The following is a 22,499-nucleotide window of genomic DNA, read 5'->3' as shown; positions in this document are numbered from 1 at the left end:
TTCCTGTGCAATACACCTGCTTAAATTGATCAGTAAAGTGCAAAGCAATATAGTAAACCTGCATACCCCGTGACTCTCCAAGGACAGGAATGCCCCTGCCCTGGTCCACTGCATTAGTCCATGCTCGGCTCCATAAAGATGTTCATTTGAACGATGTAAAGTTACCGTAGATGACCCAGAAATAGTTAAATGCAGAGAGAGCCTAATTTAGCTCTTGCAAAAAAAAAGTATGTGGAATGCAGTGCATCATCTGCTTTTCTGGTCCGCTAATCTGACGGGGTGAACATAACTGAACACACGGAAAAACGTTAAATATCTATATATTATCCAGCCTACTTCTCAAATGGAGCTGGCAGTTTATTTGAAAAGGCATGATGTCATATCATTCACGTGCAGCCATGTCATATTACAGCGAGTTCGTCTAATGATGATTCAAGTGCGTGAAACGTGTCCGCAGGCCTACTTATAAACATAATCATAAACACGACATTGCATATATTTACTTTTAGCTATGCACATTTGTTATTGAGCCCTGAGTATGTGCAACAACAAAAAAAAAGGTGTTGGAGGCATGCGTTTCATAGGATTCCATGCGGGATCCCCACTGCCGATAAGACATGTCGGCATAAAAACATTTTGCCCTACAATCGTACATAGCATTTAAGAAGTGCATACACATATTTCTATTGGGTCCTGTACGGTACAAAGTACAGCGATTGTATAAAATGCAGGGACGCTATAAAACTACATCTTGCAAAACGAAACAAAAAAAGTAAAAGTAAAACATAAAACATCTAGAAAAATAAGGTCGTATTCAGTTGGAAACATTTGCCATAAATATATATGAACGTTCAAGTGTAGCAAAACAATGAAAAAATAACGGTCACCCTCGTCTAAATTACGGTGAGATGCTGCGTTGCTTCAATCGTAAAGAGGGACGCCGTCTTCTGACGGAACCCCTCGCGGCCGAGTCCTGAAGTTTGAACCGCGCGAGCCCGCCACCCTCGTCTAGCTTCTTGGCGCTGCAACTTGGAGTTGGCACTTTTACTGTGTTCCCGAATTTAGAGTAATCCACAGCGTACATCCCGTCCTCTTCGGTCACGGTGGGCACAAAACGCTGGCCCCACAATATCTCGTCGGACAAGTAAGACGTTCTGGCCTGGGTGGTGATGCCCGTGGTTTCTACGACCCCTTCCAGCACCACAATAACCTCTATGTCCTCCTGCTGCAGGGTTTCCGCGGATAGCTCGTATAGAGGGCTGTTTTTGTCAATGACGTGGCATATGATGAGAGGGGACACGAGAAAGATGCCGTTCGTCCCGACGGGGTTGTCCAACTGAATGTCTATTTGGTCGAGGGGCACCACCTCCCCCTCCTGCGTGGTGCTCCGTCGCACCACCTGCATTCTGACCGCGGCGCTTATGATCATGCTTTTCCTCAGGTCCCCGATGCGGACCATGAAGCACAGCTTGCCGTTTCGCGCGGCGATGACCGCGTGCTTGCTGAAAATGAGCGTCTCCGCGCGGCGGTTGGCTTGCGCCGTCTTCATGAAGATGCAGCCCAGCATGATGGCGTTGATAACCAGTCCCACGATGTTCTGAACGATCAGAATAATGATGGCGGCGACGCACTCTTCCGTTACCATGCGTCCGCCGAAACCAATTGTCACCTGCACCTCGATGGAGAACAGGAACGCGGAGGCGAATGACTGAATGCTGGTGACACACGGGACAAAATCGTCACCTTTCTGGTCCAGGTCCCCGTGAGCAAAGGCTAAAAGCCACCATATCATAGCAAACAACAGCCAACTGCACAAGAAAGACATGGTAAATATTATAAGTGTGTGAAGCCATTTTAAATCGACTAAGGTGGTGAACACATCTTGCAGAAACCGTCCTTGCTCGCGAATGTTCGTGTGGGCCACATTACAGCTTCCGTTCTTGTCCACAAAGCGAGCCTTTCGCTGCTTGGCTTTATATTTCGGTTGGAGGACATCTTCCACCAAACGAGTCAGCACATAGTCCTCTGGAATAAACCCCTTTCTGGACAACATAGCGCTCCCATGCTACGCACGAGACACCTTTTCCTTGGCGGAGGCGGGTTACCTCTGTGTCACGAGCTCCGCTTCATCAGATACGGGATAGCCCTTTATGTGTTTCCTGAACGGACGCGGCTCACCCATGACGGCAGTAGTCCCATCGACAGCTGGCCGAATAGAACTGCTGTCATCTGCTTTCTAAAAGTGTGCGCGCACCGCTTGCCTTGTCCGGATCAGGCGGTTCGCAGCCGCAACATTCCCGGGAGAGGATTCTGCTTTCACCCCAGCTGGCGCTGCCCGTCACTTTGCAACCCGATAGCCGCGCGCACGTCCCGTCCCCAGAAAATCGCGGTCTTGCCGTCGTGGAACTCAGCTGCAGGAATACGCTAGCATCGTCCGATCAAAGACGATTCCGTTAAGTTTTAAATGCTCTCAAAAGAGGGGGGACCTCAGACTGCGGTATGGCGCAGGTGGAAAGGGAAGCGGCGCGAGACCGTGGCTGGGCTGCCCCAGAAGGCGGTAACTGATGACACGGCTTCCAAACGAAGCCAATACCGCCCTGTTCGTGATGCGAAATACCTCACTTTCAACCCCGAGGTAACCTGCAGTACGAATATCTTTGTTGCGCCGAAGAAATTCCCATAAAATAGGCCTACCCAGTAGAGTTTATTCGTTTTGTGTATTTTTTGACATATCCGGGAGAGGGTTTCCACTTCCCACAATATTTGCTCCGGTTATCCAGCCCAAAATATAACCTCAGTTACTGTCTACAATTTTCTTACCTTTATTTATTCATACCAAGCGTTATGACCAGCATTTTTTTTTACAATTCCCATGCGTAACGCATATGACGAAATGGAGAAAAGTAGACTGTGGATAGTGAAGCAATTGCAGTGCTACGCTGATGTTTTTTTTTTTCTACTCTAGATGTACATTTGATCACGTGACTCTTACAACTCAACCTGTGCCGAACGTTCCATCCACCCTGCTGTTACAATCTTTGCGTACCGTATTTTAAGTGCGACATGATCAAACAATACACTTTCATATTGCGTTTGCTGGATAAATGTCTGCGTTTTTTTGTAGCATCTCTATCTGGTAAGCATCTCACCTATCAAAGCACTGGTGTTTCTTTGGGTGCTGTTGTCACACGATCATTTCTTGTGCAAACGATGGCTGTTACTCTTGTTGAATAACTTGAGGATAGGCGTCAATCCGCTCACCCAGTCAAAAATACGACTTTTTAAACATTGTTTTCCAGGTGGATAATAAAGAATAAGACGCAACAGAATTCGTGACGGTGAGTATTTACCACTACGACTCCATCAGGCAGATAGCTGGCAACATGTAGTACACCAATTCCTCCACAATTAAAATAGCTGGCTTGTCACGTCGCTGGCCCCTTGTCTACGTACGCGTTGAATGTGTGATCTATCTGACCATTATATTGTTCATTTTCATTTTTCCTGCCGTATTGTTGCAGCATTGTTCTTAAGTTTCTCTGGTGGATATTAAACCCCCCCCCCCCGACCCCCCCCCCCGCCCCTTGAAGCCATTTCAAAAACGTGTGAAGTATTACCTGGCAATACCATCATATTCAAAATGATGGCAGTGTTCTGTTAATTATACTTCCAGGGAAAACACAGCAGATATTGTTTTGATGACTGTGCATTTTTTAATAATAAAGAATTAGCATTTTTATGTACAAATATGATACATGGGTAAAAAATAAAAGTCCCTTGTACAATTGCACTTTGAAGGTCCGCCGCTCAGCTCATTTGTCCGCCCGAACGAAGGAGGCGAAGACGCTCTCTTCCTGGTTCAGGAGGACGTCCGGCTTGTCGTACTCGAGGATGATCCCGCGCTTCATCACTATGACGATGTCGGCGTTCAGAATCGTGTGGACTCGGTGCTGCAAGAGGAGGGAAGGCCACATTAACAGAAAGGTGCACTGGGTTTCCTCGAAAAGCAATATAACCTTGATCTGCACTCTTCCTAGAAAGTTCTCGCATTTTCGTGACGCACATTGAATTGCTATGCCACAGTGCGTAATCAAAACGAACATTTATCAAGTTTGTTTAAAAAAAATAATTTTCCACGTTCATTCCATGCCATCCAGGGAATTACATTTATGTTCCAAGAGTGTCATATTGGTTACGGGTTGTCCTTCTTCAATATAGGTCGCAATTTTCTTGTTTTAAAATCACTTACATAATACTACTGACGGTCTGAATGCACTTTCTAATAAAAAGCTACTAGTAAAAGGCCTTTTTTGCCCTGGAGAACCAGAGTAGCCCACAGCATCGGCCTTCCCAGACACGCATTATTCTCAGCCGAATTTTAATGGGCACCCCTGTTCAGTTCCGGGACTCCCCCCTCCATTTAACAACCACTGAGATGCACTCAATGGCATGACCGTATTGTCACGGCGCTGAACATAAACGCCCGTAATGTCCACCGATGATGCCAAAAAATATTGAAGACATCATAACCTTCATTTTATGTGCCCGTAGGTGCTGCGATACTCACTGCTATGGTAACCACAGTTCGATCAGCGAAGGCAGTCATCACGACTTTCTGAAGAATACTTTCCTGTAAAACAAAGCGGATGCGCTCTTTCAGCCGATACATACGTTGACACGTATCGGCGCTGTCCAAGGTGCTGATTTTTACATTGTTATATTTATACGCTTTTATCCAAAGCGACGTACAATAAGCACATACCGAAGGTCATTGGAACTGCTACAAGACACAGGTCCGATAAGGTACAATAGTAATTTTGTAACAGTTATTCATAGCCATGAACACATTAAGTCCAGTTCACACAGTAAACAGTACTCTCTGACCTAGCATATGCTAAGTCAAACTAGCAAACCAGGAGGCATGACAAGCTACAACATGAAGATAATAATACGAAGTGGTAGATGAAAGTGGCACAGGTAGATGTGTAATGTGAAAGTGCTATAGAAAAAAAGTAGAGGAATTTAAGTGATAAAAATGATCTCAGATTGGGAGTGCCCTGCAGAGTGGTGGTAGTTAGTCCAGGTATTGTCTGAAGAGATGGAAATGACTAAGTGGTCCATAGAGGAACAGGGAGTTTGTAGGCGAGGGTAATTGTAATCTAGTGCTCATAGTTAGTTCCCATCTACTTTATAAACCCAATAAAGCTGTGGTCTATGTGCATACACCTCCCCCTCTATTCCAGTAAAGCCAAGTTTACATTTTAATTTCCAGTAATTTTGTGTGAATTCATTACTCCCCTGTGAGAGAATTAAATGGATAGTTCTGGTTCTGCTGAATAGTGGCCCTGCCTTAAGAGATCCTGCCTTAATAAGAGATCCTGCCGTAATAAGAGATCCTGCCTTAGTAAGAGATCCTGCCGTAATAAGAGATCCTGCCTTAGTAAGAGATCCTGCCGTAATAAGAGATCCTGCCTTAGTAAGAGATCCTGCCTTAGTAAGAGATCCTGCCTTAGTAAGAGATCCTGCCTTAGTAAGAGATCCTGCCTTAATAAGAGATCCTGCCTTAATAAGAGATCCTGCCGTAATAAGAGATCCTGCCTTAGTAAGAGATCCTGCCTTAGTAAGAGATCCTGCCTTAATAAGAGATCCTGCCTTAGTAAGAGATCCTGCCTTAATAAGAGATCCTGCCTTAATAAGAGATCCTGCCTTAATAAGAGATCCTGCCGTAATAAGAGATCCTGCCTTAGTAAGAGATCCTGCCTTAATAAGAGATCCTGCCTTAGTAAGAGATCCTGCCTTAATAAGAGATCCTGCCTTAATAAGAGATCCTGCCTTAAGAGATCCTGCCTTAGTAAGAGATCCTGCCTTAATAAGAGATCCTGCCGTAATAAGAGATCCTGCCTTAGTAAGAGATCCTGCCTTAGTAAGAGATCCTGCCTTAATAAGAGATCCTGCCTTAGTAAGAGATCCTGCCTTAATAAGAGATCCTGCCTTAGTAAGAGATCCTGCCTTAGTAAGAGATCCTGCCTTAATAAGAGATCCTGCCTTAGTAAGAGATCCTGCCTTAATAAGAGATCCTGCCTTAGTAAGAGATCCTGCTTTAGTAAGAGATCCTGCCTTAATAAGAGATCCTGCCTTGTTTAGCCCAGTCTACCTGCACAGTAGGCCTGTCTCATTTCATATGGGGATGTCAATACGCTGCTCTGTGGCAGTTAAATTTACCACTGGCTTGGGCTACTGAAATTAGCTTAAGTAGCTGCTGGGCCTGATGTTGTGGGCTATGCTGTGGCATAATGGTGTTCAGATTGAGCAACACAAATTTTTTTTAAACATCTCTCATGCTTTGGAAAAATAAAATCTGAATACCTTACTTGTAAATCTATTTTAGAGGTAGTAAAGCATGACAGGATGTGGTTTATCATGAATATTTGCACGTATCAACGGGGCACATCCAAATACAAGATCTATTGAACACCACAGAGTAGATGCCATCTAAAATGTAACGACTCTGCACACGGCTTTCAAAGTCGTTCTCCGGAAGATCGGGAGATTGTGTTCGCTGCAGTCTGACCACAGCTGGAGCATCCCGTTAAGGAAGAGCACGCTCCATTTCTCCAGAGGAATGTGGCAGTGATGTAACCGCTGTAGTGACAGCTCAGGAACCCCGTGCATGAGCATTACCGACTAAAAGGAGCTCTTAGTGACAGGGCCCCCGGGGCTCCCCCTGACCCCCCCCACACCGACCCTCCCCCCACCTCACCGTTGCCATGTCGATGGATGCGGTGGCCTCGTCCATGATGAGGATGCTGCTCTTCCGCACGAACGCTCTGGCCAGGCAGAACAGCTGACGCTGCCCCTGGCTGAAGTTCTCCCCGCCCTCCGTCACCATGGCGTCTGCAACACACATTCTTACAGGTCAGGGGGCGGAGGCATTCGGGCGAAAACGGCTCGTTAAAACCTTCACGCGAACCAATCAGCTGCGGAGCCCACACACACCACTCGCGTTTATTTTTTTTTACCCCTTTAACGGTGTGACATCACAAATATCCGATTAGAATGTTCTTAACTGAACATTCTAATGCTGATGTCACAATCACTACTGGTAATTGAAAGCAACAGAGTTCTAGAACACTGACTTGCAGTTTTTAAAATAAAACGTTACTTGAAAAAACTTACTCTTCTCAAAGGGTTAATACCCCAAAGCCTTCCGACCTTTGCTGCCACCGGCATCAGAAATATCAACATTGCGTGCAGTGTGAGATGTTACTGCACACGAGTTATTCCATTCCATCCAACGGTAAATTGAGCAGCGATGATGAAGCCACTGCATACTGTTCTGCAGTAAGAACTTAAATTCTTACTGGCTGATCTTTACCTTTTACAACGAGGAAGATTTCACCTCAGGTCACCTTTGAATGAAGACTCCACAGGAATATCAAAAATGAAAAATAGTCAGGGAAATATTTTACCCATGGGGTAGACAGGAGTCATTGTGTGTATTTATATATCTTTTCATCTAAAGCAGAGGCGGGGGAAGTTGGTCATGTACAGTGGCAGGATCTGTTGGATGTTACAGTATCACTTATATCATGGAGCAGTAGACCCGTCTGTGCCCTACGGTGATATTGTGGTCAGTGTTGTGAATAGAATGAGCATTCTCTTCAGACATTCAGCACACTCCAGGACCTGGCGTAGGGTACCTCCCAGACCAGGGTAGGGTACCTTCAGGACCAGGTATAAGGTACCTTCAGGACCAGGGTAGGGACCCTCCCACACACAGGTGTAGGGTATCCCCAGGACCAGGGTAGGCACCCTCCCAGACCAGGTGTAGGGTACCTCCAGAACCAGGGTAGGGTACCTCCAGGACCAGGTGTAGGGTACCTTCAGGACCAGAGTAGGGTACCTCCACGACCAGGGTAGGCACCCTCCCACACACAGGTGTAGGGTACCTTCAGGACCAGGTGTATGGGGCCTCTTGTCTGAAGCATGACTGTATTCTCAGGCTGTTCTTACCGAGGCCCCCGGGCAGGGCCTTGACCAGGGTCTTGAGCTGAGCGATCTCCAGGGCCTCCCAGAGCATGCTGTCTGTGGCCTTCCTCTCCGGGTCCAGATTAAACCTGCAGGGGCAGTCACACATGAGAGATGGGTCACATGCTTCACCTGGAACACCTGAAGCCCCTTACAGGAATCTGAAAAACCTTAAGCCTTTACAGGCATCTAAAACACCATTAAATGCTTGCTATTTCTCACAGATGAAAAGCAAAAGGAAATGTAGTGTATCCATACCAAAAATAAATAAATAAATATACATATATATATATATATATATATATATATATATATATATATATATATATCATGGGTTTCCTGAAGATAAAGTATATCATAATTGTTCACCTGCTCCTGAAGAACAGTAACATAATTTAATGCACAGTGTAGTTCCCTTTGTTTTCCCAACAGTTCTTGGAAAAGAAATATACCCACAATTTAAAAACAGAAATATATATTCATCAGCATTTCGCTGAAAAACTCTAATGGTCTTGACCGTGTGTTTTGCTGTAGTGAGGTGTTTTGTTTGAAGCTCCTGTGGGTCTTGCGGGAGTGCTTTCAAGTCTCTCCAGCATCAAAAGCAAGGATGTCAATTCAATTTACTTTGTATAGCGCTTTTTTTTTTTTTTGCAGAGAACTGTCACAAATACGCTTTACAGAGAGAAATAAGAAAAAGTGGACAGAAGCCAGGCCTGAATCATCTCCCACTCGAAGCCTGGAGGGCCACTCTATCTGCTGGTGTTTGATGCGTTTTTGGCAAGAAGTGCTTAATTCAAGTCAGTCATCAGCTGAAGAGTCGGCACAGCCTGTTTCCACGGCCTGAATTGGGTGCTGATTGCAAGGAAATCACAGAAACCAGCGGAGACTGCGGCCCTCCAGGACTGGAGTTAAACCTGCAGCCACTGCGGCCCTCCAGGACTGGAGTTAAACCTGCAGACACTGCGGCCCTCCAGGACTGGAGTTAAACCTGCAGCCACTGCGGCCCTCCAGGACTGGAGTTAAACCTGCAGCCACTGCGGCCCTCCAGGACTGGAGTTAAACCTGCAGACACTGCAGCCCTCCAGGACTGAAGTTAAACCTGCAGACACTGCAGCCCTCCAGGACTGGAGTTAAACCTGCAGGCACTGCGGCCCTCCAGGACTGGAGTTAAACCTGCAGGCACTGCGGCCCTCCAGGACTGGAGTTAAACCTGCAGCCACTGCGGCCCTCCAGGACTGGAGTTAAACCTGCAGACTCTGCGGCCCTCCAGGACTGGAGTTAAACCTGCAGACACTGCAGCCCTCCAGGACTGGAGTTAAACCTGCAGGCACTGCGGCCCTCCAGGACTGGAGTTAAACCTGCAGGCACTGCGGCCCTCCAGGACTGGAGTTAAACCTGCAGGCACTGCGGCCGTCCAGGACTGGACCCCTGCTCTAAACGCTGAAAGTATTTGAAAGGCTTGTCTAAGACACGCATGGGGGGGGTTAGGGTTAGGGTTAGGGTTGGGGGGGGTTAGGGTTAGGGTTAGGGTTTTGGGGGGGGGGGTGGTTAGGGTTAGAGTTAGGGTTACGGTTGGGGGGGGTTAGGGTTAGGGTTAGGGTTAGGGTTGGGGGGGGTTAGGGTTAGGGTTGGGGGGACGTTAGGGTTAGGGTTAGGGTTAGGGTGGGGGGGGTTAGGGTTAGGGTTAGGGTTGGGGGGGGTTAGGGTTAGGGTTAGGGTTGGGGGGGGTTAGAGTTAGGGTTGGGGGGGGGGTTAGGGTTAGGGTTAGGGTTGGGGGGGGTTAGGGTTAGGGTTAGAGTTAGGGTTGGGGGGGGGGGGGGTTAGGGTTAGAGTTAGGGTTGGGGGGGGGGGGGGTTAGGGTTAGGGTTGGGGTTGGGGGGGGGGGGTCTGAATGAGCAGCTGTGTGAGGACATGAAGACTCTGTGGCAGCTTTAGCGCTCTGAGGAGCGTGTAGCCAGCGCTCCAGAGCTGCATCTCCCTGTGAAGCAGACCCCTGTGCTAATTCACTCTGAATACCTTCAGCACTTTCGGCATTGGAATTCCGGCAGCAGATTAATGGGCAATGTTTTAAGGGCTTGCCAGTTTCCGCCCATATCCAGAGCAATACTGGGATGACTGTGTGTGAACTGACTGGTGTAGTCAAGAGAAAATAGCTGAGTGGGGAAATTTGAGGGGGAAAAAACTGTACACTGTTTATTATACACCTTCCAGATACAGGCTGTCCTCTTCACACTGTACCCTATCCCCCCCCCCCCCCCCCACACCCACTGTGCTACCCCCACTCTGTGCCCCCCCACGCACACACACACTGTGCTCCTCCCGTGCCCCCCCCCCCCCCACTGTGCCCTCCCCACACTGTGACCCCCCCACCCCCTCCCCACACTGTGGCCCCTTCCCATACTGTGCCCCCCCACTCACACCGTGCCCCCCCCCTCCCCAGGGCTCCCTGACCTGATTGTCCCGCTGAAGAGGATGGGGTCCTGCAGGATGATGGAGAATCGGGACCGCAGGGTCTGCAGGGGCAGCTTGGCGATGTCGATGCCGTCGATGACGATCCGCCCTGCCGAGGGAGAGAGAGAGAGAGAGAGGCGCCGAGCCGCGGTCGAGCGCGGAGGACCCCGCCATTAATCTCCAAAAACTCAGACACACTTCCTCTACCCTGGCCTTCTAAGACTGAGCGTGCGACTCCCGGACACAGGAGAGAGGTGTAGCACTTTAAAAATGCGTAATACGGAAAGTTAAAAAACAAAATGATGTACCTCGGTCAAATACGTATTTGTTTTGGATTCAAATACTTTTCTGTGCTCTGTTGATCTTGCCTGGCGCAATTGTGCCTGCCAATATGACCAGAAGGCGGGGTCTGCACTTTTTGAGAGTATTTCATTGGTTCCAATACACCAGACAAGATCAGTAAAGTGTAGAAAAATATTTGAATCCAAAACAAATACGTATTTGACTCAGGTCTGGTGCTGATTAGGTATTGACTGAAAGATTGAATGTTTTGCTTCTGTCTTCTGTAAAGATGGTGTATTGTAAATCAGAATAAAGATCCCTCTCTCTGCCCCGCGTGTTCTCCAGACCTGGGCGGGACACTGGGAGAGCTCAGCACTCACCCTCAAACGTGTCCACCATGCGGAAGAAGGCCAGGGAGAAGGAGGACTTCCCACTTCCTGTTCGACCACATATTCCCACCTGCGGACAGAAGAGACGCTCCTTACAGGGAAAGCCCCTCTTTTATTTATAATATTTAATGCATTTTATTTAAAATATTTAATATGTTTTATTTTTAATATTGAATTTGTTTTACTTTATTTTAAATTATGTATGAAGAAACATGCATGTAATATTTTTTTAAAAGACGGTGGTGGGGGGTGGGGGCAATGCTGTGGGATTGGACACTGTTAGAAAAAAAAGGTAATGGAAAGGGGGTTTATGCAGTGGGTATCTAACACATCTCTCATAATGTTCAGTAATTTGTGCGTATTTGTATGGAATGTACGCAGAAGTGAAGTTAGTGGGGGGGTGCTGTATGTGTGGTGGGGGCCGTGGGGAGCCCCTGAGAACCCAAACAGACACTAACTTAGGCCTCAGTAATGAAGAACGTTGTTTAGTAAGGTTTGTTAATCTGTGCGTATGTGTATGGAATGTATGTGTACTGCAGGTCCTGCAGTGAGGGGGAGTGGCCTGCCGGGTGCCCCGCCCACCTTCTGGCCCGGGCTGATGTGGGCGTGGACGTGCTTGAGCACGGGCTTGAGGGTGCTGTCGTAGCGCACGCTCAGGTTCTGGATCTGAATCTCCCCCTGGTGCGGCCAGCTGTCGGGGACCTGGGTCGCAGCTACACCCCCCCAAAATACCCCCCCCACCCCAGCACACAGAGCAGAGAGGAAGAGAAGAAGAGAGGAGGTGAGTTTCACAACCACACACACACACACACACACACACACACACACACACAAAACCACGCACACGCACACACACACACACAACCACAAACGCACACACACACACACACACACACACACACACACGCACGCACACACACACAAAACCACACACATGCACGCACATGTACACAAAACCACACACACGCACGCACATGTACACAAAACCACACACACACACACACACAAAACCACACACACGCACGCACATGTACACAGTGCGGATGGGTGTGGCTTTGGTGTAGAGGGGTGTGGCCCTAAGGGAGATAGGAGTAACTTTGGGGGAAAGGGGAGTGGGTTTGCTAGAGAGGGGTGTGGCCCTGGAGGAGATGGGAGTAACTTTGGAGAAGGGGGCGTGACTCTGGTAGATGGGGATGTGGCTCAGGGGGAGGGCGTGGCTCTGGGGGAGAGGGGCATGGCTCTGGGGGAGAGGGGCGTGGCTCTAGGGGAGTGGGGCGTGGCTCTAGGGGAGAGGGGCATGGCTCTGGGGGAGAGGGGTGTGGCCCTAGTGGAGATAGGAGTAACTTTGGGGGAAAGGGGAGTGGGTTTGCTAGAGAGGGGTGTGGCCCTGGGGGAGATGGGAGTAACTTTGGAGAAGGGGGCGTGACTCTGGTAGATGGGGGTGTGGCTCAGGGGGAGAGGGGCGTGGCTCTGGTAAATGGGGGTGTGGCTCAGGGGACAGGGCGTGGCTCTGGTGGAGGTGCGTGACTCTGGGGGAGGGGCATGGCTCTCTGGCAGAGGGGCATGGCCCTGGTGTAGATAGGTGTGACTTTGTGGGAAAGTGAGGGGGAGGGGGGCGTGGCTCTGGGGGAGAGGAGCGTGGCATTGGGGGAGAGGGGCGTGGCTCTCTGGCAGAGGGGCGTGGCTCTGGGGGAGAGGGGCGTGGCTCTCTGGGGGAGAGGGGCGTGGCTCTGGGGGAGAGGGGCGTGGCTCTGGGGGAGAGGAGGGTGGCTCTGGGGGAGAGGGGCGTGGCATTGGGGGAGAGGGGCGTGGCTCTCTGGCAGAGGGGCGTGGCTCTGGAGGAGAGGGGCGTGGCTCTCTGGCAGAGGGGCGTGGCTCTGGGGGAGAGGGGCGTGGCTCTCTGGCAGAGGGGCGTGGCTCTGGAGGCAGCTGACTCACTCAGTAGACCCTCGTAGTTCTCCGGCTCCGTCTGCAGCAGGCTGCTGATCCTCTTCACTGAGCCCAGCTGCACCTCCATGTCCGCCAGGTTACGCACCATCCAGTTCAGGTAGTTAGACACCTGGGGAGGGACAGGAGTGAGCTGAGTGTCACTCGGGGGGGGGGGGGGGCTGTCCTGATAGGACCTTTCACAGCCTGGAGCAACAGAGGGTTACCCCAAGGGCACTCAAATCTGGCCCACGAGGGCAGCAGTGCTGCTGCGTTTCTTTTGTACCTCACAGTTAAGTGACCGATTAATGGCCCTAATTGGCCTGAGCTTTAACTCGCCTGGTGTCCCCAGATTTAAATCAGTCCTGATTGGAGGGGAAGAATAAGAAGCAGCAGCACTACTGGCCTCGAGGGCCAGATTTGAGTCTCCCCGATTTAGCGGTCGTACACCTTTCTACCCCTTAGCGACCGCGTATGGCTTCTACCCCTTAGCGACCGCGTATGGCTTCTACCCCTTAGCGACTAGCGTATGGTTTCTACCCCTTAGCGACTAGTGTATGGTTTCTACCCCTTAGCGACCGCGTATGGCTTCTACCCCTTAGCGACCGCGTATGGCTTCTACCCCTTAGCGACCGCGTATGGCTTCTACCCCTTAGCAACCGCGTATGGCTTCTACCCCTTAGCGACCGCGTATGGCTTCTACCCCTTAGCGACCGCGTATGGCTTCTACCCCTTAGCAACCGCATATGGCTTCTACCCCTTAGCAACCGCATATGGTTTCTACCCCTTAGCAACCGCATATGGCTTCTACCCCTTAGCAACCGCATATGGTTTCTACCCCTTAGCAACCGTGTATGGCTTCTACCCCTTAGCGACTAGTGTGTGGTTTCTACCCCTTAGCGACTAGCGTATGGTTTCTACCCCTTAGCGACCGCTTATGGCTTCTACCCCTTAGCAACCGCATATGGCTTCTACCCCTTAGCGACTAGCGTATGGTTTCTACCCCTTAGCGACTAGCATATGGTTTCTACCCCTTAGCGACCGCATATGGCTTCTACCCCTTAGCAACCGCATATGGTTACTACCCCTTAGCAACCGTGTATGGCTTCTACCCCTTAGCGACTAGCGTATGGCTTCTACCCCTTAGCGACTAGCGTATGGTTTCTACCCCTTAGCGACTAGCGTATGGTTTCTACCCCTTAGCGACTAGCGTATGGTTTCTACCCCTTAGCGACTAGCGTATGGTTTCTACCCCTTAGCGACTAGCGTATGGTTTCTACCCCTTAGCGACTAGCGTATGGTTTCTACCCCTTAGCGACTAGCGTATGGTTTCTACCCCTTAGCGGCTAGCGTATGGTTTCTACCCCTTAGCGACTAGCGTATGGCTTCTACCCCTTAAGGATTGCCTATGGCTCCTTTCCAGACATGTCTGTCAGCAGCAGTTATGTAAACAAATAAACAAGTCAGCTGTATTTTAGGTGCCGAGTTTCCTGTATCTATTTCATGCTTATCCAGGCTGTATAAATAGCACGGATGTCTTTCATCGGCTGTGGTAAATAAAGCTTTCTGGGCAGACCACCACAGCTCTAATGAATCCGGCATGCATCTGTCACTGAGACGCTTCAGCTCTTACTGCAGTGAATGGCTCTTACTGAGCGAGTATCTCTCAGCACAAGTAAACAGGCTTGTCCCTCAGCGTGTACAAATACTGAACATTCAATGGAAAGACAGTAATATTCCAACATAGGCGGGTTCTGCGGTGGTGTATGGCGCATATTCCTGGCATGGTTTGGGTCCACTTACGCACTTAAAAGGCAAGGCCAGTGTTATTTAATGCCAGTCAGTGATCGTCCTCACTGCATGTTAAATCACTTATTTCAGGTGGCAATGAACAAGATAAGATGCCAAACTTTTTCATTATGGTTTGAGGAACATAGTAGCTCTTACAGAGAGTGAGCAGCTCTTACACTGAGTGAACAACTCTTACACAGAGTGAGCAGCTCTTACACAGAGTGAGTATCTCTTACACAGAGTGAGTAGCTCTTACACAGAGTGAGCAGCTCTTACACAGAGTGAGCAGCTCTTAAAGTGAGTAGCTCTTACACAGAGTGAGCAGCTCTTACACAGTGAGCATCTCTTACACACAGTGAGTAGCTCTTACACAGAGTGAGTAGCTCTTACACAGAGTGAGTAGCTCTTAGAGTGAGTAGCTCTTACACAGAGTGAGCAGCTCTTACACAGAGTGAGCAGCTCTTAAAGTGAGTAGCTCTTACACAGAGTGAGCAGCTCTTACACAGTGAGCATCTCTTACACACAGTGAGTAGCTCTTACACAGAGTGAGCAGCTCTTACACTGAGTGAGCAGCTCTTACTCTGAGTGAGCAGCTCTATACTGAGTGGGTGCACAGAGCGAGTATCTCTTTGAGCCGGTAGCTCTTACCATGAGGGCGTATGTTAAGCCCAGCCCCACCAGGCCAGTGGAAAGGTGGCTGTACAGGGAGTTGGTGATGGAGGCCACTGCCGCAACCAGGACCACACAGGCGCCGATGTACTCCTGTGAAAAGAGCATCTGTATCATCAGCCTCGCTGATCTGGGAACAGTGTCCGCACACAGCATCTCTCATCTGAGAAGAGTTAATAATCTCACTGTTCCGGAAACTAAACTAAACTGGAACTAAACTGCTCCAGGTACAGCATCTATGTACACTAAATGTATATAGAACTGGCAGTGTTATGTTCATCCTACGTACTTCTCTAAAGATGTCTGTAACTTGTAATTCTACCGAGTCCAACAGAGGGTGCAGTATCTCATTTGAACATTTTCAAAATGCAAAATAAATAAATAATAGAATAAAATGCATAATATGATGTAACCTGACCAGGCAGAGTTTATTACGCAAGAATCGGGTCTGCCGCATTGAGTTACTGTTCAACCGCGGTGAATGTTGATTCCGCCACTAACGTCCATAAACAAACGGACAAACGTGTGACTCTCGAGGCGCTGAAACGTGGCACTGCCGGTTTAACTCCTCCAGTCCTGGAGGGCCGCAGTGGCTGCAGGTTTAACTCCAGTCCTGGTGGGCCGCAGTGGCTGCAGGTTTAACTCCAGTCCTGGAGGGCCGCAGTGGCTGCAGGTTTAACTCCAGTCCTGGAGGGCTGCAGTGTCTGCGGGTTTAACTCCAGTCCTGGAGGGCCGCAGTGGCTGCAGGTTTAACTCCAGTCCTGGAGGGCCGCAGTGGCTGCAGGTTTAACTCCAGTCCTGGAGGGCCGCAGTCTCTGCTGGTTTCTGTGACTTCAATCAGCAGCCAATTTAGGCCTTGGAAACACGCTGTGCAGACTCTTCAAACAATCAGTCACTTAAATTAAGCACTCTAGTGCAGGAACACATCAGAGACCAGCACAGCGGCCCTCCAGGATTTGAGTTTGACATAAAATATGAACCCACACTCTAGCAGGTCTTTTATTACATTTTTTTTTTTACTGGCCAAAATGTACACTGCAATCTTATAAAACTAGAGTGGTATTTATGAATATTAGTGAAAATAGACATCTGCAGGAATTTACAGGGGAAGTTACAGGTGTCTTTGACCCTTGTGTGTTCTCCTGTAGCTTACCCTGTAAATTCCTGCAGACGTCTATTTTCACAAATATTCATAAATAGAGGCTGTTGGGGTACAGCTGAAGGCGGGGCTCTTACCATGCAGACCTCCAGCCAGCGGGGGTGGGTGAGGGTGGGTGGGTGGGGGGGGGGGGGGAGGGTGGCAGTATGAGGGGGGGGGGTCACACTGAGGGGGGGGCTCTTACCATGCGGACCTCCAGCCAGCGGGGGTGGGGGTGGGAGGGTGGAGGGTGGGGGGGGGGGGGGGGTCACACTGAGGGGGGGGCTCTTACCATGCGAACCTCCAGCCAGCGGGGTGGGAGGGTGGAGGGTGGAGGGTGGGGGGTGGGGGGGGGGGGGTGGCAGTGGCAGTATGGGGGGAGGGGTCACACTGAGGGGGGGGCTCTTACCATGCGAACCTCCAGCCATCGGTTGGCGGCGGTCAGGAACAGAGAGGAGATGTTGTTGGCGTCGGTGTACTCCAGGAGCTTCTGCCGAAACCTGGCCTCGTACCTGCAGGGGGGGCGGGAATCTACGGGTCATGTGACCTGGACAGGCGCGTGACATCAGCAGAACACCTGGCTCAAATACCGTAACTGAAATACTTCATCTCTTTGGACGGCGATGTTCCTGCAGATCGCTCTTAACTTTTTACCAGGAGCTACGTACATTTTCACATCCCAAGACATATGCTTTCATTTGATTTTACGATCTGGCTGGTGATGTTTTATTGAAAGCTCGCAGGGATCTGCACGACTGTTTTTGACATTCTGCCAGCATCCGGGGAGAGACATTATACCCCTCGCTGTTCTCTGTTTTGAAAATGTGCAGTCATGCAGGCATACACAATGCACCGGGCTCTGCCTGCTGATGTGTAAAATAGTTTTTTATTGTGATGAGCAGAATCTGTGTGTGTGTGAAAGTGTGTGCATGTGAAAGTGTTGTGTGAGTGTGTAGTGAGTGAGTGTGTGAGTGTGTGTGAGTGTATGTATGTGTGTGTGTGAGTGTGTGTGTGTGTGTGTACGTGAACGTGAGTGCGTGTGAGTGTGTGTGTGTGTGTGTGCGTGTGTGTGTGCATGTGCGTGTGAGTGTGAGTGTGTATACGTGTGTGAGTGTGTGTGTTTGTGTGTGCGTACATGCGTGTGTATGCGCGCGCGCGCGTGTGTGTGTGTGTGAATGACCTGAAGGCGCGGATGGTGGTCAGGCCCTCCACAGTCTCAGAGAAGTGAGAGAGCAGGGGGAGCTGGGTGCTGTCGTCCAGCTGCTGCAGGTCCCTGTGTGGGAGGGGGGGGGGCAGTGTCACTATCTACAGTCATGTGACCTTTCAGCACTGTCTTACACACGCACACACACACTCTCACATACACACTCACACTCACACACACAGACACACACTCTCTCACACACACACACACACACTCACACACACACACACACACACACACTCTCTCACACACACACTCACACTCACACACACACACTCACACACACACTCTCTCTCACACACACACACACACACACTCACACACACACACACACACACACACACGCACACACACACACACACACTCACACACACACACACACACACACCTGGAGGCCACTCTGAAGTACTTCTGGATGAAGTAGCAGACGATGGTGAGGGGCAGCAGGGTGATGAGGAAGACGGGGGTGACGTAGGAGATCACCCCCAGGGCGGAGACGCAGAGCAGGGTGGAGCGGCTCAGGCACTCCAGGGTGGCCGGGATGTGCTGGAACCACAAAAACCACGTCACCATGGTTACCACGCGACCACGGCCGGCTCCCTGGGTTCCTGCCGCTCTGCCGTGGGTGGCAGTGCGGTATAGCGAATAAGGGGCTGGTCTTGTAACCTAGAGGTCACAGGTTCTATTCCCAGGTAGGACACTGCCGTTGTACCCTCGAGCAAGGTACCTAACCGAAATTGCTTCAGTATATATCCAGCTGTATACATGGATGCATGTATGTAAATTTGTAAGGTTGTGTAAGTCGCTCTGGATAAGAGCGTCTGCTAAATGCCTGTAATGTAATGTAATGTCCTTTGTGGTCCTTAACTACGGGGGGGTTCTGGTTGCTATCCAGAGTTCCCGGTGCTGTACGACAGTGCAGAACACGCATCGCCACAGTACTGTCTCTGACCATGGCCCCATTCATATTTAGAAGATGCATCTAATTGGTGTGTTTTGGCTTCAGGGAAGGGAGTTGTGTGTAAGAGCATCTTTAGATCTGTGATCTCTGAAAGTTTGCAGTCCCTGAGACAGTGCTGTGAGTTTGTGTCATTGGACAATGGGTACGAATTAAGCATTGTAATTTTTAATGATATTATAACGCAGTGCATATCTTTATGGGCAGTGTATGGAGCTGTATGTGAGGTTCACCTTTGTAAGCTGCTTTGGCTAAAAGCATTTGCTAAAAGCATTAGTAAATTATAATTGTATTGTTTAGTTCTTTTGCACCACAAATTACCCAGCCACTTGCAAAAATGTGAATCTAAAATGTATGCTAAATTAATCACCCTGGTATATATATTAATGGAATATATTTAAAAATATTATTATACTAATGTGAAAATAAATAATTATATATTCCCAGAGTAGGCCATATCATGCTAGCTGCTAGATCTTGCAGCTGCTAGCTGCATCTGCTCATTCTTCAAGACTTGTATTATGAGATTTATATAGCGCCTTACATAGCGCCTTATATAGCGCACCGCTGCAGCGGCACAGCTCCCTGCTCACTCCTCCCTGTCGGCCTGCGGTCAGCGTACCTGGTCCACCGTGTTGGTGTCCGATGAGAACCTGTTCAGGATGTTTCCCAGCGGGGTCGTCTCGAACAGCCTGCATGGGAGGAGAGCGGGAGGGATGAAGGGCCGTTTCCATGGCAATGCTTTTTAACCCCCCCCCCCCCCTTGATTATTGCACACGGAGTAGTTTAAAAGTGGAATGCCAGGGTGAGTGATCGGGGGCCAGGGGCTCCAGAGGCCCGGTGGTGACGCTGTGGCGGGGCGATGACGTGTTTTTGGGGTCCACATGAGGCGCGTCCCGTGGCTCGTCCTGCTGGGGTAAAGGCCCTGTCTGCCCCATTACCCCCCAGAACAGATGGAGTCGGGGAGCAGGAGACCAGAACTAAGCTAGAACCCTCCTCAGTGTGTAAACACACTGAACACCACAATCGCATGCGCACACATGTACACACACATACACACAATCGCACGCACACACATGTACACACACACACACACACACTTTCATACACACTCTCTCACACAATAATGTACACGCATCATACAAACAACACACACACATACACACACACTTGCATAATAATACACAGACATCATACACACAATCACACACAAACAAACATATGCATGCAATCACGTGCCCGCAAACACTCTCTCTCTCATATAATAATACACACATCTCATATACACACACAGTGACACACACACACACACACACACACATTTCCATTGGAAAGGCGCTGGGAATTTACTGCTTTTATCCGTGTGCAAACACTCGCTCGGACAGGCTTTTTCAAATGGCTTTTTGTTGGTCTGATCTGAGCAAACCCCACGTGTTTCAGTCAGTAAGGATATAATTAATCTTTCCCACGCAACAGCAGGTGCTTTTTCTTTCAAGTAGGAGCAGAGGGGCATGTTTTGTGTGAGTCACATTGGTTTAATTTAGCCTTGTTTCACAACAATTATTTGTCATTTTCCTGAACTTTAGACTTACCGTGCGCCAATAAATTATAGAGCTTTAATACATTCCACTTTCATTTTGTTTTGCATTCAGAGGTAATTTCCACTAGCTGTTTTTCATAAAAATCTGGATGAACATTCTTTGCATGCACACACAGACACACACACAGTCACGCACACACACTCACACACTCCCACGTAAGCACACACACACGTGCACCCTCTCTCTCACACACACACACAGACACACACACACACTCTCTCTCTCTCACACACAGACACACACACCCACTCTCTCTCTCTCACACACACACACACATGCACTCTCTCATTCTCACTCACACACATGCTCCCCCCCTCTCTCTCTCTCTCACCGCCCCCCCCAACACGCCCGCCCCCTCCCTCACCTCATGGGCGCCAGTATGATCCTGTTGAGCAGGGCGTGGTGCAGCTCCTTGGCGACCCGCAGGCCTGTGCACTCCACGGCCACACAGGTGACCAGACACAGCACGATGCCCAGGCAGCACAGCACACTGAACACCAGCAGGTAGGAGGAGTGGCTGAACCCGCAGCTCTGGGGGGGGGGGGGGGGGGAGGGGGGAGAGGGGGGCAAGGGGGGGGGAGACAATAATACACTTTATATTTTATTTACATTTCATTAACTGCACATATGCTAGAGCTTGTATTTTTTTCATACACAAACACACACACACAAACACGCACATATATATATATATATATATATATATATATACACATACATGCATACAGACGAGTGACAAATTAAAGGATTAAATGAGGGTATATATATATATATATATATGAAATACTATACTCCTTTGTGTACTGAGAAATAATTCCTGCTTTGTTTGGCCTCTTTGCTTGGTTACTAGACATAATGTGGTCATTAGTCATATGTTCTTCAATTCCAGTTCATGTCATATTTACCAGACAGACACATAGAGAGATGGAGAATCATACAGACTGACCAACAGACTGATGACAGACTGACAGACAGAGAGGGAGACAGGGATGACAGAAATATGCCGCTGTTTGGTGGGAGGGTGGGGGCGGGGGGGGGGGGGGGGGGGGGGTTACGAGGGGTGGCAGTTGGTCTGAACGTGTCCTCAGACAGCCCGCCTAACGTCTAAGAGAATCCTGATTACAGGAGGTGGGTCGACCCGGCCGTCCATCAAGTTCCCCAGCCAATCACAGAACGGGTACTCCCTTCTCCATGACCGGCCTCATTTGGCCACGCCTGCACCTGTGGCCCAAACCTCCGCCGTGCCTCTGTCAGTATGGGAGCAGACTGCTTTAACCATGGGGGTGGAATAATGCATGGGAAACTTGGAGGTTCTAGGTTCAAATCCCAGGTGGGACACCGGCATTCTAATGCTGAGAAAGGCACTTAAAGGCACTTGATCTCAGTTAAATATCCCGCTTAATAAATCGGCTGGATGTAAGTAAGCATGTAAGCTATGAAAATCAACTCTGGAAAAGTGTACATCAAAAATGATTATTGGGAAAATAGTAGTAATTAATAATATCAATTAATTTTATATAATTTCAGGAAAATGGGTAAAAAAAACTCATCATGTTTAAATCAAGCTGGCAAATGATACAGCTACAGATGCAGGTTAAAATGCGTATTAAAAGCCCCTAATTAAGTTGTAGTTTTGCACCAACAGGACATAAGCAAGCTGAGACTGACGGACTCCTTCGGTCCTTAGCTAAATCTCCACAGCCCTAATAAGCACTGGGTCGCGGGCAGTGAGGTGAGATGGACACGAGGCAGGACGAGTGTGGCGGACGGAAAGAGAACAGTGCATCCGAGAGCCTAAATTAGGCCCGAAATAGAAACCGCAAGCAGCTCAACGAGCAGTAAATAATTCATGGGAATTCTATTAATAGAGTATCGCCATAACCTATACGGATGACAGTCAAAGCATATCAGCAGACAGAAAGATGAACACACACAGATGAGACAAAGCACAAAGAAAAACACACACACACACACGTACACTTACGCACACACACAAACTCATGCACGCACATACTCATACATTCTCTCTCACACAAACACACAGGCACTCACACACACACAC

At 49.2% G+C, this 22,499-nt stretch overlaps 2 protein-coding genes across 4 annotated transcripts in view; both read right to left on the bottom strand.

The window, feature by feature from the left end:
- Nucleotides 1–3,356, bottom strand: kcnj11 (potassium inwardly rectifying channel subfamily J member 11). The gene has a single exon (XM_035396040.1). It carries the CDS (start codon nucleotides 2,051–2,053, stop codon nucleotides 899–901), a length of 1,155 nt encoding a protein of 384 aa, XP_035251931.1. The 5' UTR covers nucleotides 2,054–3,356; the 3' UTR covers nucleotides 1–898.
- Nucleotides 3,357–3,690: 334 nt separating this feature from the next.
- abcc8 (ATP-binding cassette, sub-family C (CFTR/MRP), member 8) overlaps nucleotides 3,691–22,499 on the bottom strand; it is a 98,921-nt gene continuing 80,112 nt past the window's right edge. For 2 of the 3 annotated variants that reach the window (XM_035396036.1, XM_035396037.1), the window contains 14 exons: nucleotides 20,802–20,968; nucleotides 19,459–19,528; nucleotides 18,267–18,424; nucleotides 17,855–17,947; nucleotides 17,084–17,186; nucleotides 15,516–15,629; nucleotides 13,089–13,209; nucleotides 11,733–11,863; nucleotides 11,142–11,220; nucleotides 10,480–10,588; nucleotides 8,014–8,117; nucleotides 6,761–6,894; nucleotides 4,568–4,630; nucleotides 3,813–3,950 (listed from right to left, as the gene is read on the bottom strand). In XM_035396036.1, coding sequence (XP_035251927.1) covers nucleotides 3,813–3,950; nucleotides 4,568–4,630; nucleotides 6,761–6,894; nucleotides 8,014–8,117; nucleotides 10,480–10,588; nucleotides 11,142–11,220; nucleotides 11,733–11,863; nucleotides 13,089–13,209; nucleotides 15,516–15,629; nucleotides 17,084–17,186; nucleotides 17,855–17,947; nucleotides 18,267–18,424; nucleotides 19,459–19,528; nucleotides 20,802–20,968 — 1,584 coding nt within the window. Of the gene's footprint in view, nucleotides 3,951–4,567; nucleotides 4,631–6,760; nucleotides 6,895–8,013; nucleotides 8,118–10,479; nucleotides 10,589–11,141; nucleotides 11,221–11,732; nucleotides 11,864–13,088; nucleotides 13,210–15,515; nucleotides 15,630–17,083; nucleotides 17,187–17,854; nucleotides 17,948–18,266; nucleotides 18,425–19,458; nucleotides 19,529–20,801; nucleotides 20,969–22,499 lie in introns of all 3 variants that reach the window. The other variant, XM_035396035.1, reaches the window with a different exon arrangement.

This window comes from Anguilla anguilla, chromosome 16 (genome assembly GCF_013347855.1).
Source record: "Anguilla anguilla isolate fAngAng1 chromosome 16, fAngAng1.pri, whole genome shotgun sequence".
NCBI lineage: Eukaryota > Metazoa > Chordata > Actinopteri > Anguilliformes > Anguillidae > Anguilla > Anguilla anguilla.
Note: the sequence above shows the minus strand (reverse complement) of the source record. Positions and strands in the feature narration are given on the sequence as shown.

Excerpts from the sequence above, each read along its gene's own strand:
- kcnj11 (XM_035396040.1), bottom strand. The coding sequence starts at position 2,053 with ATGTTGTCCAGAAAGGGGTTTATTCCAGAGGACTATGTGCTGACTCGT.